The 15971-nt window shown below is 33.8% G+C and overlaps 1 protein-coding gene across 1 annotated transcript; it reads left to right on the top strand.

Moving 5' to 3' along the window:
* The first annotated feature begins 2825 nt into the window (after positions 1-2825).
* Positions 2826-4365, top strand: LOC115709013 (anthocyanin 5-aromatic acyltransferase). Its single transcript, XM_030637033.2, has one exon. The coding sequence runs from the start codon at positions 2924-2926 to the stop codon at positions 4322-4324; it is 1401 nt and encodes a 466-aa protein (XP_030492893.2). The 5' UTR covers positions 2826-2923; the 3' UTR covers positions 4325-4365.
* The last annotated feature ends 11606 nt before the right edge of the window (positions 4366-15971 follow it).

The following is a 15971-nucleotide window of genomic DNA, read 5'->3' as shown; positions in this document are numbered from 1 at the left end:
AAAATATATGGGCTTAGATAGTATAATAAATTAACTCGAAAACACGATATTTAAGTACAAATAAATTTGCTCAAAAATATCACACATTAAAAGCTGAATAATCTAGTAGCAATAACAATGAAATACATTTATTTATCTATTAAAATAATAGTAATATTAAAATTATAATAAGTATAATTATATTTTTTAGTATTTAGCTTATTAATTGTAATAAATAATTGCTCGTATAGAAAAATATGTTGGTCTATTTAAGAAAATTGGATCAACTTGAATAAAGCACGACACGAACTGAATACGACACGAAAATATCGGATTTGCGGACCGTGCTGGCCAAATCTATAAAATTGTTGCACAGCACGACGTGACCTATTTTTTCAAGGCACGGTAGGACAAAATCCTTTTTTTTATAGCTCAGAACGATACGATCCATATTTTAAGAAACACAAAAAATATATGTTGGGTTAGCATGACCTGCACTTATTTACAACTATGAGTATACCCACCACGGTCGGGCCTATGTTAATTTGGGCCTTAGTCAAAAATAAAACTTGGGGCCCAATGAAAAAATGATTGCTATTGGGATTTGAACTCTCAACCTCTTGTTTATTAAACTAACTAAATTACCACTAGGCTACAACACATGTTTAGCATTAAAGTATTATTATTTATTTTATTACTAACTATATTTTAATTTTTTCTTCGAAATGGGACCTGAGCGGTGGTGGGCCTAAGGCGGCCACCTCCTTCGTCTTAGCTCAGGGTCGGCCCTAACACCCACTAAAGTTGTGATTTGGTAGACCCCCTACTATTTTTATGATCGTGTATGTTATAATTATTTAAGATCACCTGTAATTTTTTTTTAAGAAAATATGAGTAGTTTCTAATGCCAAAAATAAGATTTAAATATTGTATTGCATGCACGGCTTTTTTTCTTATATGCATGGTAAGTAACTTTTCTTTTTATTAGGGGAGGATGGATTCGAACTTGGGACATCCTCTTTGAAAGGAGAAGTGTGGAACCACTAAGTAACTGTTTAAATCTTATTTTTAACATTATAAATTACTTCGAATTTTCTAATAATTTATAAATAATCCTAAATAACTATTAACATATGCAAAAAAAAAAAAAAAAAAAAAAACAAAAAAAGAAAAAAACAACGAAAAAATTCTTATGAATACCGTCTACCAAAACACCACTTTGAGAGTTGTACTACACAAATTTCTAAGAACATAACAATACATTATAATAGAATAATTAGCAGCGTAAATAACCAAGTTTAACTCACAATTATAACTTAATACCTAAGTTTATTATTTTTTTTAATAATAATAATACCTAAATTATATTTCTAAAATTTCTATAGATACCTCACCGTTAAATATCAAATCAATAGCAAAATGAAACTCTCTAATAGGTCTAGGTCATTAAATTTTTATTTTTTATTTAAAAAATTCATTTAAATATAACAATAAGAAAACGACAAGTAGATATTTATTTGCCAATACCTATAAAAGTTTTAAAAATATAAAGTATTAGGTATTTACGTCACAAATTACTCTTTATAATATATAATATATATTTATTGAGTAATTTACACTATAAATACCTAGCTCTGGTAATAAAAAAAATATCTAAATTGAATATTTGACGGTAATAATACTTATGTCATAATTCTAAAATTTCTATAAGTACCGAACCGTTAAGTATCAAGTAAATTGTGACTTGATAGTCTCTAATTGATCCAAGTCATTAAATTTTTATTAAATATTAATTTAAATACCGAATAAAAATTGGCAAAATGAATAATTAATGACCACTACTTAAATATTATTATTATTAAAAAATTAAATTTAAATATTTATGGCATAAAATAGGCATATAGTAAAATAATATAAGGGAAATTTTATTTATATTTCTAAAGACACCCAATTTAAATAATTTTTATTTTATATAAAATTTATATTTTTAATTATATTAAGTTTTTAAAACTTTTTTATTTCAATTTATATTCTTAAAAAATATAATTATCAAACAAAATTAAATTATATTTTCAATATTATAATAAAAAAATTAAAATGAAAAATTATATGGAATTTTCTTTAAAAAAAAATAAAAAAAAAAATACATACATGAGTTAGAAAAAATTATAAAAATAAAATCAAAATAAGTATTAAAATTAACATAAAATAATGTGAAGAACAAATTTTAAAAAAATATGAAGAGTAGTTTTTAAATTTTTTTGAAGTTTATATTTTTTTTTAATAATAGGGTGTATTTATAATTTTATGAGGTGCAAATTAGGAGTGTTTATCAAATCGCTCAAACCGCCCGCACCGCACCACTCTGCAAAAAAATGCAATTTAAAATTTTTTGCGGTGCGGTCACGGTTTGAATTTTTACTAAACCGCGCGGTGCGGTACGGTTTGCGATTTTGAATTATTAATATGCAGTTCAAACCACACCGCACATTATAAAAATACCAATTTTTATATTTATTTAGGTCCCATATGTGAATGTCCAATCCAAAGCCCACTAATCATTGTATTATTGAAACTAATTTTTTTTTTCATGTTTATTTTGAAGTCTTATAGAATTTGTGAGAAGTGTTGCTCTAAGTTTTGTTGTATTTGTGATAGTTTATTTATTGGTAATAGTTTAAACCGCAAAAACCGCATCGCACCACACTATTTTTTACTGTGCAGTTTCTGCAGTTTTTTAGTTTCGCGATGAGTGTGCGGTTTGAAAAATTAGAAAAACTGTATGTACAAATTAGCTTAAAAAATTATCAAAAACTGCACCACCCGCACCGCAAACACTCTTAGTGCAAATAAAACTCCTCATAATATAATATCTAATATATATAAATACACATTGATATGAGAGTTAAGTGAATGAAGAAGAGAAAGAAAAAGAAGAGAGAAAATGGTAACCAATAAAATGATTGAAGAAGAATGTTCAATCACTCCCGCCGGACCACCCTCATCTTCAACCCAAAAAGCTCTAACCTTTCTTGACCTTCCATGGCTGTTCTTCCCACCAACCCAACCTCTCTTCTTCTACAATCATCCCTTTCCACTCACTCACTTCATTTCCACACTTCTCCCAAACCTCAAGCTCTCACTCGCTCTCACGCTCCGCCACTTCCGCCCCTTCGCCGCCGCACTCTTCCTCCCAACCCAACCTCCAACCAAACCCCACATCGTCGCCGGACCCCACGACGCCGTCGATTTCTCCGTCGTCGTTTCCGACTCCGACTTCGCTCGACTCACCGGAATCCACACCAAAAGGGGTGCGGCCGAGATTAAAGAACTCGCTCCCGAGCTCAAGCCACGCGCCTCACGCGCCGCCGGTGCGAGTGTTGTTGTTCCTCTGTTGGCTGTCCGAGTCACTGTGTTTCCCAACTCAGGGTTTTGTTTGGGACTCGCTTTGAACCATGTTGTGGGAGATTCTAGAACGTTCAATAATTTCATGAAGCTTTGGTCAACGTTTTGTGTTGACCGAAGTTATCATCCTGACCCTTCATCTCTGCCCATTTGTGATCGGACGGTTGTTGTTGATACACGTGGATTAGAGGGTGTCTTCTTGAATGAGTGGTGGAAAAGAACAGCCCTATTGACATCATCATCAAAGCTTGTTAACAATGATAATAATACACTTGTCCGTACAAGTTTTGTACTTGGATTTGGTGACGTGGACAAGATTAGAACTAGTATTGGAGTTCTTAATCTTAAACAACAACATTCACTTGCACTAGATTTTTTGTCTCCTTATATTGTCACGTGCGCATTTTTATGGGTATGTGTGCTAAAAACCCAAGAAAGAGTAAGTCAATTGGCTTATGATGATGAGGATCCAAATTATTTCGGGTTTGTTGCGGGCGGGTTGACCCGATTCGAGCATTCGGTTCCTGGCTCGTATTTGGGCAATTGTGTCGGGTTCGGGCGAGCAAAGGCAACGAGGGGTGAGTTGTTGGGAGAATATGGATTAGTTATTGGAGCTAAAGCAATTAAGAACACTGTAATTAGGTTAGACAAAGAATTTTTAATTGGAGCTGAAAATTGGATATCGGAATGGGCCGAAATGATCGGGTCGGATACCCACGTGATGGTTTGCGGGTCTCCTAAGGTGGATCTTTATGAGAGGGATTTCGGGTTCGGCAAACCGAAAAAAATTGAAGAGATTGAGATTGATAGTACAAAAGCGATTTCATTGAGTGAGAGTAGAGATGTTAAGGGTGGAATTGAAATAGGGTTAGTATTGCCTAAATTTAAAATGGATGTTTTTTATTTTTTATTTAAGGAAGGTCTCATAGCTTGTAATTGATTAATTTTTATCTATTATGAGAGTAATGATTGGATTTGAAATTTGTCTTTATAATGCAACAAAAATTAAATGAAGTTATAGAGATTGACAATTACTCATTATGCTTTCATCAAAAAAAAAAAATAATTACTCATTATGCATGTAGGATCCGTCTTGAGTTGAAATGAGCTATAAGTAAAAAAATAATTTGTTGGGCCTTTATTATAAAGATAAATGGTATTTTTAAAAATTATTAAAAAAATATGTATATATTTTAAAAAATATTTTTTTTTATTTGAGCTTTTAAAATGAGTGGGCTCTAAGCACGAGTCTAACTCTCCTATGCCCAGAACCTCCGTATGTATGCAATTTCTTTATTGTCACTAATTATTAGAAGTATCATACAAATGCAAAAAAATTATTTTATTATTCTTGTCACTAATATTTTTTAATATTATATATTATATTAATATATAAAATTTAATATTAAATTACACTAATAATAATAATATATTACAATAATATTCTGGTCAATTCTCATAAATATTGTAGTTGGTGAAAAACGTGACAATACACTTAGAATATACTTTTTTGAGGAATGGAATATACTACTTTAAGAAAATAATTGTAATTAGAGAAAATAGAATTGGTGTATAGTGATTACTTGTTAGCATTAATGTTCTTAAAATATATTTCAAAATATATATATAATATATATATATAATATATATATAGTATATTATATCTATCTGTCTACCGACATTGCAACAATAATAATGAAATGCTACAAAAATTAAAGCACTCAATTATTTGTTATAAATTATTTTCTTTTCTTTTTTCTCATAAAAAAAATATACATATATATTTTCTTTTAAAGTTTTTATCAAAATAGTTGAGAAGAAAAAGTAATATCTTATTTATAGATTTTTTTTAAAAGAACCAAAATTCATTAAAAGGTACAAAATCATAAAGATTAATACAGAATAAAACAGACGACAGAGAAGGCAGAGGAGAAGAAGAACCGAAGGAATAGTTCCAGTCCGAAGTAATATCTACCAGATCAAGATTACCATGCTTCTTTGCTGCCTAGTCCCAGTCTTGATCTAACAGAAGCTTGGTCCCCTCCTCCTCCGGAGTGGATTAAGTTGAATTGCGATGTCAAAGTGGGACTCAATAGTATGTGCATTGCTGTTGTGGCAAGGAATCATCTTGGCAGTGTGATTAGAGTTCAGACGGCTCGGGAAGACTTCTCGGATGCTCTGTGCGGAGAAGCTGCGGCCTGCTGCTTAGCTGTGTCTGTTGCTTTAGATATCGGATCCAAATTTGCTATAGTGGAGAATGACTCGAAGATGGTTATCAACGCACTTAATGGGATTGACTCTCATTGGGCTATTGAAAACTATGTCTCTTTTTGTACTAATTCTTCTCCTTTATTTATTAGTTGTAATTTTTCTTATGTTCGCAGAACTTGTAACTTTGCCGCTCATAATGTGGCTAGATGGGCATATGCTCATAAGGTGTTTGGGGCTATCCCGATTGCCTCTCTACCTGACAATATATTGTGTAACGACCGAGAGGTCTAACTTATTTGATTTTATGAATTAAACGCTTTTTCTCAAAAAAAAAAAAATACAGAATAGTAAGAGATTAGAGGTCAAGGGGATAAATTAGGTCACCATATCCAAAACTAAAAGATAAAGTCACCCTGCAAGAGAATGAACTATAACATTTTAAATTCTTTTACAATGAGTAAAATGAGTAAGAAAAATAAAAAAAGTCAAACATGTAAAATATTATAAACTATAATACTAAAATCAAAACAACGCCACAACAACTCATTTAAGAGAGTTATTGTCTCCGCCACATGAGAATAAAAAGAAGTTGCCACTGAACTCCCGAAGAAAAAATAATATCTTATTGGTAATGATAGAAACACTTTTAATTTGTACATATTATAATGTATAGCTTATATTTGAATACAATGTAATATTATATGTACGTGCCTGAATTGGGTCTGTGTCAGTTGTTTCATCTTACTGGGATCTAAACTGCTCCTCATTTTTCTTGGGTTCCCTTTTCGTGTTCTTCCACTGCCTATATACTGCTCACATTTCTTTTTTGTTTCTTTCTACCACGATTCTATGAATTCTCTTATGAAATCTATGAATGCTTCACTTTCTCTTACTGAAGAGGAAAGATCCACTATCTCATAACCTGATCATGTCCACTCAATCTCTTCATCACGCCCTGGTCACACTCTGTTGGTCCGTGTGCTTATTGAGAAAACCGTGTACAAACCGGTTTTTCTATGATCAAATGTCTGGTCATTGGAAGAGGCGCTTTCCCGTTACCATCACTGAATATAAGGGTGATATGTTCCATATAGTTTTTGATTGTGCTGGGGACAAAGCTCGGGTGTTGAATAAAGAGCCTTGACATTTCCAAAACCATCTTATAGTTTTGTACTCACCAAATATCCTGCAAAATGTCTCAAAGAAAGACATGGTCCATACTCCATTTTGGGTACAAATCTACAGGTTACCTTTTCTCAGCAAGTCTGCTGGTTTGGTTGAAGCTCTTGGCAACATTATTGGGGAATTTATAGAAGTTTATAAAGACTACATGCAAGGGTTGGGGGCTTTTTTTGCGTGCCCGTGTTAAGATCAATATAACGAAACCACTTCTCTGTGGGAGAATGATCTGTTTGCCAAAAGTAAGTGATAATTTCTGGGTTGATTTCTGCTATGAACGCTTACTTGAGTTTTGTTTTGAATGTGGTCGATTTGGGCATCTTTTTGAGCAATGTATTTCGTTCTTGGAATGTATGGATAATGGTGATGATAATGATCTACAATGCAGTCCTTGGATGAAGGGAGCAAGCACTACTAGAAAAATGGGTTTTAATAACCCACATTGAGTGACTCTAAAATTATTTAGTAATTCTTTACTTTGCGTCACTAATGAAGGTGACTGGAAAGCCAGTTTTAAGTGACTCTTCCGTGCATGTCACTAAACCATTTTACAACCACTCATTGCGCGTTATTGTAGGCATATGGAGTCAGATTTTGCAAGACTGAAAAAGTAACAGCAACCTCCCAAAAGTGTCACTATATCTTTTTTTTTTCTTTTTTTCTTTATTATTTATTATTATTTTAAAAATTTAGTAACCCAAAAAAAGGGGCCACTATATTAGCTTTTTTTTTTTTTTTTAAAAAAGAATAATATTCAATTCTTTTTTAAAATATATCAAAATCATTAAAATTAATTAATATCAGATTTTTTTAATCAAAACAATAAACTATAAACTTTTTTTTAACTGAATCACTCATCAAAAAATACACATGAGTGGACAATGACTCAAATATTATATAAAAAAAATCTCAATCTCAAAGCTATGTACATGGCTCACTAATTCAACAAGTGATTCAACAAACAATATGAAAATTTATTAAGCCTAAATTAACTCTGAAGTATATACAGAAACACCATATTCATAATAGTTAAAAAAATCAGAAATAGACCATTGGAACAAAAAGAAAACTTAACACATTCTGTGAAACCTTCTAGAACAACTCAGCAGCATTACTAGTTTTGTTTACCTGGTATATTCAAGTAGTACATTTTATACACTCACTGCAATTATTAACACAGTATCAGTATATAAATTTAACCTTTACATCTATACATACATAATATAGGGATATAATTTTGTCCCGTTATTGTACTTTCACAGATTGTAATCCGTGATGTACGGCAACCGTCAGATGAGGGAGTTATTTGATCTGACGGCTGAGATTGATCTAGGGGTACCCCTTTGTGAAATGTGGCCCGGACCAATCTCGGAATATTTTTTGCCACTAGTCACAATCAATTTGTACTAATAAGAAATGAATATGAAGAATGGTTTTGGGTTAAAATTTGTTGAAATGGCCCCCTAATTGAAAATATTCTTCTTCTCAGGGGAAATTTTAACAAGTTTATTCCTTACTCTTACACTCGTTAGTTATCTGTTAAAATCTCAACCTACACATCTCCAAAGATCATGAAATTTCACGGGGGCCTACCCAAGACCGTTGGGCATCACTTTTCTCTTGGACACGTTGCGAGAAAAATTAGTTTTCTTGCACTAACGATCGTTTTAATCGAAATAGTGAAAATCTCACATTTCTGATAGTGGTACCCCTTTGTGAAATGTGGCCCGGACCAATCTCGGAATTTTTTTTGCCACTAGTCACAATCAATTTGTACTACTAAGAAATGAATATGAAGAATGGTTTTGGGTTAAAATTTGTTGAAATGGCCCCCTAATTGAAAATATTCTTCTTTTCAGGGGAAATTTTAACAAGTTTTTTCCTTACTCTTACACTCGTTAATTATTTGTTAAAATCTCAACCTACACATCTCCAAAGATCATGAAATTTCACGGGGGCCTAGCCAAGACCGTTGTGCATCACTTTTCTCTTGGACACGTTGAGAGAAAAATTAGTTTTCTTGCACTAACGATCGTTTAATCGAAATAGTGAAAATCTCACATTTCTGATAGTGGTACCCCTTTGTGAAATATGGCCCGGACCAATCTCGGAATATTTTTTTGCCACTAGTCACAATCAATTTGTACTACTAAGAAATGAATATGAAGAATGGTTTTGGGTTAAAATTTGTTGAAATGGCCCCCTAATTGAAAATATTCTTCTTTTCAGGGGAAATTTTAACAAGTTTTTTCCTTACTCTTACACTCGTTAGTTATCTGTTAAAATCTCAACCTACACATCTCCAAAGATCATGAAATTTCACGGGGGCCTAGCCAAGACCGTTGTGCATCACTTTTCTCTTGGACACGTTGAGAGAAAAATTAGTTTTCTTGCACTAACGATCGTTTTAATCGAAATAGTGAAAATCTCACATTTCTGATAGTGGTACCCATTTGTGAAATATGGCCCGGACCAATCTCGGAATATTTTTTGCCACTAGTCACAATCAATTTGTACTACTAAGAAATGAATATGAAGAATGGTTTTTGGTTAAAATTTGTTGAAATGGCCCCCTAATTGAAAATATTCTTCTTCTCAGGGGAAATTGTAACAAGTTTTTTCCTTACTCTTACACTCGTTAGTTATCTGTTAAAATCTCAACCTACACATCGCCAAAGATCATGAAATTTCACGGGGGCCTAGCCAAGACCGTTGTGCATCACTTTTCTCTTGGACACGTTGAGAGAAAAATTAGTTTTCTTGCACTAACGATCGTTTTAATCGAAATAGTGAAAATCTCACATTTCTGATAGTGGTACCCATTTGTGAAATGTGGCCCGGACCAATCTCGGAATATTTTTTGCCACTAGTCACAATCAATTTTTACTACTAAGAAATGAATATGAAGAATGGTTTTGGGTTAAAATTTATTGAAATGGCCCCCTAATTGAAAATATTCTTCTTTTCAGGGGAAATTTTAACAAGTTTTTTCCTTACTCTTACACTCGTTAGTTATCTGTTAAAATCTCAATCTACACATCTCCAAAGATCATGAAATTTCACGGGGGCCTAGCCAAGACCGTTGTGCATCACTTTTCTCTTGGACACGTTGAGAGAAAAATTAGTTTTCTTGCACTAACGATCGTTTTAATCGAAATAGTAAAAATCTCACATTTATGATAGTGGTACCCCTTTGTGAAATGTGGCCCGGACCAATCTCGGAATATTTTTTGCCACTAGTCACAATCAATTTGTACTACTAAGAAATGAATATGAAGAATGGTTTTGGGTTAAAATTTGTTGAAATGGCCCCCTAATTGAAAATATTCTTCTTCTCAGGGGAAATTTTAACAAGTTTTTTCCTTACTCTTACACTCGTTACTTATCTGTTAAAATCTCAACCTACACATCTACAAAGATCATGAAATTTCACGGGGGCCTACACAAGACCGTTGGGCATCACTTTTCTCTTGGACACATTGAGAGAAAAATTAGTTTTCTTGCACTAACGATCGTTTTAATCGAAATAGTGAAAATCTCACATTTCTGATAGTGGTACCCCTTTGTGAAATGTGGCCCGGACCAATCTCGGAATATTTTTTGCCACTAGTCACAATCAATTTGTACTACTAAGAAATGAATATGAAGAATGGTTTTGGGTTAAAATTTGTTGAAATGGCCCCCTAATTGAAAATATTCTTCTTTTCAGGGGAAATTTTAACAAGTTTTTTCCTTACTCTTACACTCGTTAGTTATCTGTTAAAATCTCAATCTACACATCTCCAAAGATCATGAAATTTCACGGGGGCCTAGCCAAGACCGTTGTGCATCACTTTTCTCTTGGACACGTTGAGAGAAAAATTAGTTTTCTTGCACTAACGATCGTTTTAATCGAAATAGTGAAAATCTGACATTTATGATAGTGGTACCCCTTTGTGAAATGTGGCCCGGACCAATCTCGGAATATTTTTTGCCACTAGTCACAATCAATTTGTACTACTAAGAAATGAATATGAAGAATTGTTTTGGGTTAAAATTTGTTGAAATGGCCCCCTAATTGAAAATATTCTTCTTCTCAGGGGAAATTTTAACAAGTTTTTTCCTTACTCTTACACTCGTTAGTTATCTGTTAAAATCTCAACCTACACATCTCCAAAGATCATGAAATTTCACGGGGGCCTACCCAAGACCGTTGGGCATCACTTTTCTCTTGGACACATTGAGAGAAAAATTAGTTTTCTTGCACTAACGATCGTTTTAATCGAAATAGTGAAAATCTCACATTTCTGATAGTGGTACCCCTTTGTGAAATGTGGCCGGACCAATCTCGGAATATTTTTTGCCACTAGTCACAATCAATTTGTACTACTAAGAAATGAATATGAAGAATGGTTTTGGGTTAAAATTTGTTGAAATGGCCCCCTAATTGAAAATATTCTTCTTTCAGGGGAAATTTTAACAAGTTTTTTCCTTACTCTTACACTCGTTAGTTATCTGTTAAAATCTCAACCTACACATCTCCAAAGATCATGAAATTTCACGGGGGCCTAGCCAAGACCGTTGTGCATCACTTTTCTCTTGGACACGTTGAGAGAAAAATTAGTTTTCTTGCACTAACGATCGTTTTAATCGAAATAGTGAAAATCTCACATTTCTGATAGTGGTACCCCTTTGTGAAATGTGGCCCGGACCAATCTCGGAATATTTTTTGCCACTAGTCACAATCAATTTGTACTACTAAGAAATGAATATGAAGAATGGTTTTGGGTTAAAATTTATTGAAATGGCCCCCTAATTGAAAATATTCTTCTTTTCAGGGGATATTTTAACAAGTTTTTTCCTTACTCTTACAATCGTTAGTTATCTGTTAAAATCTCAACCTACACATCTCCAAAGATCATGAAATTTCACGGGGGCCTAGCCAAGACCGTTGTGCATCACTTTTCTCTTGGACACGTTGAGAGAAAAATTAGTTTTCTTGCACTAACGATCGTTTTAATCGAAATAGTGAAAATCTCACATTTCTGATAGTGGTACCCCTTTGTGAAATGTGGCCCGGACCAATCTCGGAATATTTTTTGCCACTAGTCACAATCAATTTGTACTACTAAGAAATGAATATGAAGAATGGTTTTGGGTTAAAATTTGTTGAAATGGCCCCCTAATTGAAAATATTCTTCTTTTCAGGGGAAATTTTAACAAGTTTTTTCCTTACTCTTACACTCGTTAGTTATCTGTTAAAATCTCAACCTACACATCTCCAAAGATCATGAAATTTCACGGGGGCCTAGCCAAGACCGTTGTGCATCACTTTTCTCTTGGACACGTTGAGAGAAAAATTAGTTTTCTTGCACTAACGATCGTTTTAATCGAAATAGTGAAAATCTCACATTTCTGATAGTGGTACCCCTTTGTGAAATGTGGCCCGGACCAATCTCGGAATATTTTTTGCCACTAGTCACAATCAATTTGTACTACTAAGAAATGAATATGAAGAATGGTTTTGGGTTAAAATTTGTTGAAATGGCCCCCTAATTGAAAATATTCTTCTTTCAGGGGAAATTTTAACAAGTTTTGTCCTTACTCTTACACTCGTTAGTTATCTGTTAAAATCTGAACCTACAAATCTCAAAAGATCATGAAATTTCACGGGGGCTAGCCAAGACCGTTGTGCATCACTTTTCTCTTGGACACGTTGAGAGAAAAATTAGTTTTCTTGCACTAACGATCGTTTTAATCGAAATAGTGAAAATCTCACATTTCCGATAGTGGTACCCCTTTGTGAAATGTGGCCCGGACCAATCTCGGAATATTTTTTGCCACTAGTCACAATCAATTTGTACTACTAAGAAATGAATATGAAGAATGGTTTTGGGTTAAAATTTGTTGAAATGGCCCCCTAATTGAAAATATTCTTCTTTCAGGGGAAATTTTAACAAGTTTTTTCCTTACTCTTACACTCGTTAGTTTTCTGTTAAAATCTCAACCTACACATCTCCAAAGATCATGAAATTTCACGGGGCCCTAGCCAAGACCGTTGTGCATCACTTTTCTCTTGGACACGTTGAGAGAAAAATTAGTTTTCTTGCACTAACGATCGTTTTAATCGAAATAGTGAAAATCTCACATTTCTGATAGTGGTACCCCTTTGTGAAATGTGGCCGGACCAATCTCGGAATATTTTTTGCCACTAGTCACAATCAATTTGTACTACTAAGAAATGAATATGAAGAATGGTTTTGGGTTAAAATTTGTTGAAATGGCCCCCTAATTGAAAATATTCTTCTTTTCAGGGGAAATTTTAACAAGTTTTTTCCTTACTCTTACACTCGTTAGTTATCTGTTAAAATCTCAACCTACACATCTCCAAAGATCATGAAATTTCACGGGGGCCTAGCCAAGACCGTTGTGCATCACTTTTCTCTTGGACACGTTGAGAGAAAAATTAGTTTTCTTGCACTAACGATCGTTTTAATCGAAATAGTGAAAATCTCACATTTCTGATAGTGGTACCCCTTTGTGAAATGTGGCCGGACCAATCTCGGAATATTTTTTGCCACTAGTCACAATCAATTTGTACTACTAAGAAATGAATATGAAGAATGGTTTTGGGTTAAAATTTGTTGAAATGGCCCCCTAATTGAAAATATTCTTCTTTTCAGGGGAAATTTTAACAAGTTTTTCCTTACTCTTACACTCGTTAGTTATCTGTTAAAATCTCAACCTACACATCTCCAAAGATCATGAAATTTCACGGGGGCCTAGCCAAGACCGTTGTGCATCACTTTTCTCTTGGACACGTTGAGAGAAAAATTAGTTTTCTTGCACTAACGATCGTTTTAATCGAAATAGTGAAAATCTCACATTTCTGATAGTGGTACCCCTTTGTGAAATGTGGCCCGTGCCAATCTCGGAATATTTTTTGCCACTAGTCACAATCAATTTGTACTACTAAGAAATGAATATGAAGAATGGTTTTGGGTTAAAATTTGTTGAAATGGCCCCCTAATTGAAAATATTCTTCTTTTCGGGGAAATTTTAACAAGTTTTTTCCTTACTCTTACACTCGTTAGTTATCCGTTAAAATCTCAACCTACACATCTCCAAAGATCATGAAATTTCACGGGGGCCTAGCCAAGACCGTTGTGCATCACTTTTCTCTTGGACACGTTGAGAGAAAAATTAGTTTTCTTGCACTAACGATCGTTTTAATCGAAATAGTGAAAATCTCACATTTCTGATAGTGGTACCCCTTTGTGAAATGTGGCCGGACCAATCTCGGAATATTTTTTGCCACTAGTCACAATCAATTTGTACTACTAAGAAATGAATATGAAGAATGGTTTTGGGTTAAAATTTGTTGAAATGGCCCCCTAATTGAAAATATTCTTCTTTTCGGGGAAATTTTAACAAGTTTTTTCCTTACTCTTACACTCGTTAGTTATCCGTTAAAATCTCAACCTACACATCTCCAAAGATCATGAAATTTCACGGGGGCCTAGCCAAGACCGTTGTGCATCACTTTTCTCTTGGACACGTTGAGAGAAAAATTAGTTTTCTTGCACTAACGATCGTTTTAATCGAAATAGTGAAAATCTCACATTTCTGATAGTGGTACCCCTTTGTGAAATGTGGCCGGACCAATCTCGGAATATTTTTTGCCACTAGTCACAATCAATTTGTACTACTAAGAAATGAATATGAAGAATGGTTTTGGGTTAAAATTTGTTGAAATGGCCCCCTAATTGAAAATATTCTTCTTTCAGGGGAAATTTTAACAAGTTTTTTCCTTACTCTTACACTCGTTAGTTATCTGTTAAAATCTCAACCTACACATCTCCAAAGATCATGAAATTTCACGGGGGCCTAGCCAAGACCGTTGTGCATCACTTTTCTCTTGGACACGTTGAGAGAAAAATTAGTTTTCTTGCACTAACGATCGTTTTAATCGAAATAGTGAAAATCTCACATTTCTGATAGTGGTACCCCTTTGTGAAATGTGGCCCGGACCAATCTCGGAATATTTTTTGCCACTAGTCACAATCAATTTGTACTACTAAGAAATGAATATGAAGAATGGTTTTGGGTTAAAATTTGTTGAAATGGCCCCCTAATTGAAAATATTCTTCTTTTCGGGGAAATTTTAACAAGTTTTTCCTTACTCTTACACTCGTTAGTTATCTCGTTAAAATCTCAACCTACACATCTCCAAAGATCATGAAATTTCACGGGGGCCTAGCCAAGACCGTTGTGCATCACTTTTCTCTTGGACACGTTGAGAGAAAAATTAGTTTTCTTGCACTAACGATCGTTTTAATCGAAATAGTGAAAATCTCACATTTCGATAGTGGTACCCCTTTGTGAAATGTGGCCGGACCAATCTCGGAATATTTTTTGCCACTAGTCACAATCAATTTGTACTACTAAGAAATGAATATGAAGAATGGTTTTGGGTTAAAATTTGTTGAAATGGCCCCCTAATTGAAAATATTCTTCTTTTCAGGGGAAATTTTAACAAGTTTTTTCCTTACTCTTACACTCGTTAGTTATCTGTTAAAATCTCAACCTACACATCTCCAAAGATCATGAAATTTCACGGGGCCCTAGCCAAGACCGTTGTGCATCACTTTTCTCTTGGACACGTTGAGAGAAAAATTAGTTTTCTTGCACTAACGATCGTTTTAATCGAAATAGTGAAAATCTCACATTTCTGATAGTGGTACCCCTTTGTGAAATGTGGCCGGACCAATCTCGGAATATTTTTTGCCACTAGTCACAATCAATTTGTACTACTAAGAAATGAATATGAAGAATGGTTTTGGGTTAAAATTTGTTGAAATGGCCCCCTAATTGAAAATATTCTTCTTTTAGGGGAAATTTTAACAAGTTTTTTCCTTACTCTTACACTCGTTAGTTATCTCGTTAAAATCTCAACCTACACATCTCCAAAGATCATGAAATTTCACGGGGGCCTAGCCAAGACCGTTGTGCATCACTTTTCTCTTGGACACGTTGAGAGAAAAATTAGTTTTCTTGCACTAACGATCGTTTTAATCGAAATAGTGAAAATCTCACATTTCTGATAGTGGTACCCCTTTGTGAAATGTGGCCGGACCAATCTCGGAATATTTTTTGCCACTAGTCACAATCAATTTGTACTACTAAGAAATGAATATGAAGAATGGTTTTGGGTTAAA

Source organism: Cannabis sativa, chromosome 3, assembly GCF_029168945.1.
Source record: "Cannabis sativa cultivar Pink pepper isolate KNU-18-1 chromosome 3, ASM2916894v1, whole genome shotgun sequence".
Lineage (NCBI taxonomy): Eukaryota > Viridiplantae > Streptophyta > Magnoliopsida > Rosales > Cannabaceae > Cannabis > Cannabis sativa.
Note: the sequence above shows the minus strand (reverse complement) of the source record. Positions and strands in the feature narration are given on the sequence as shown.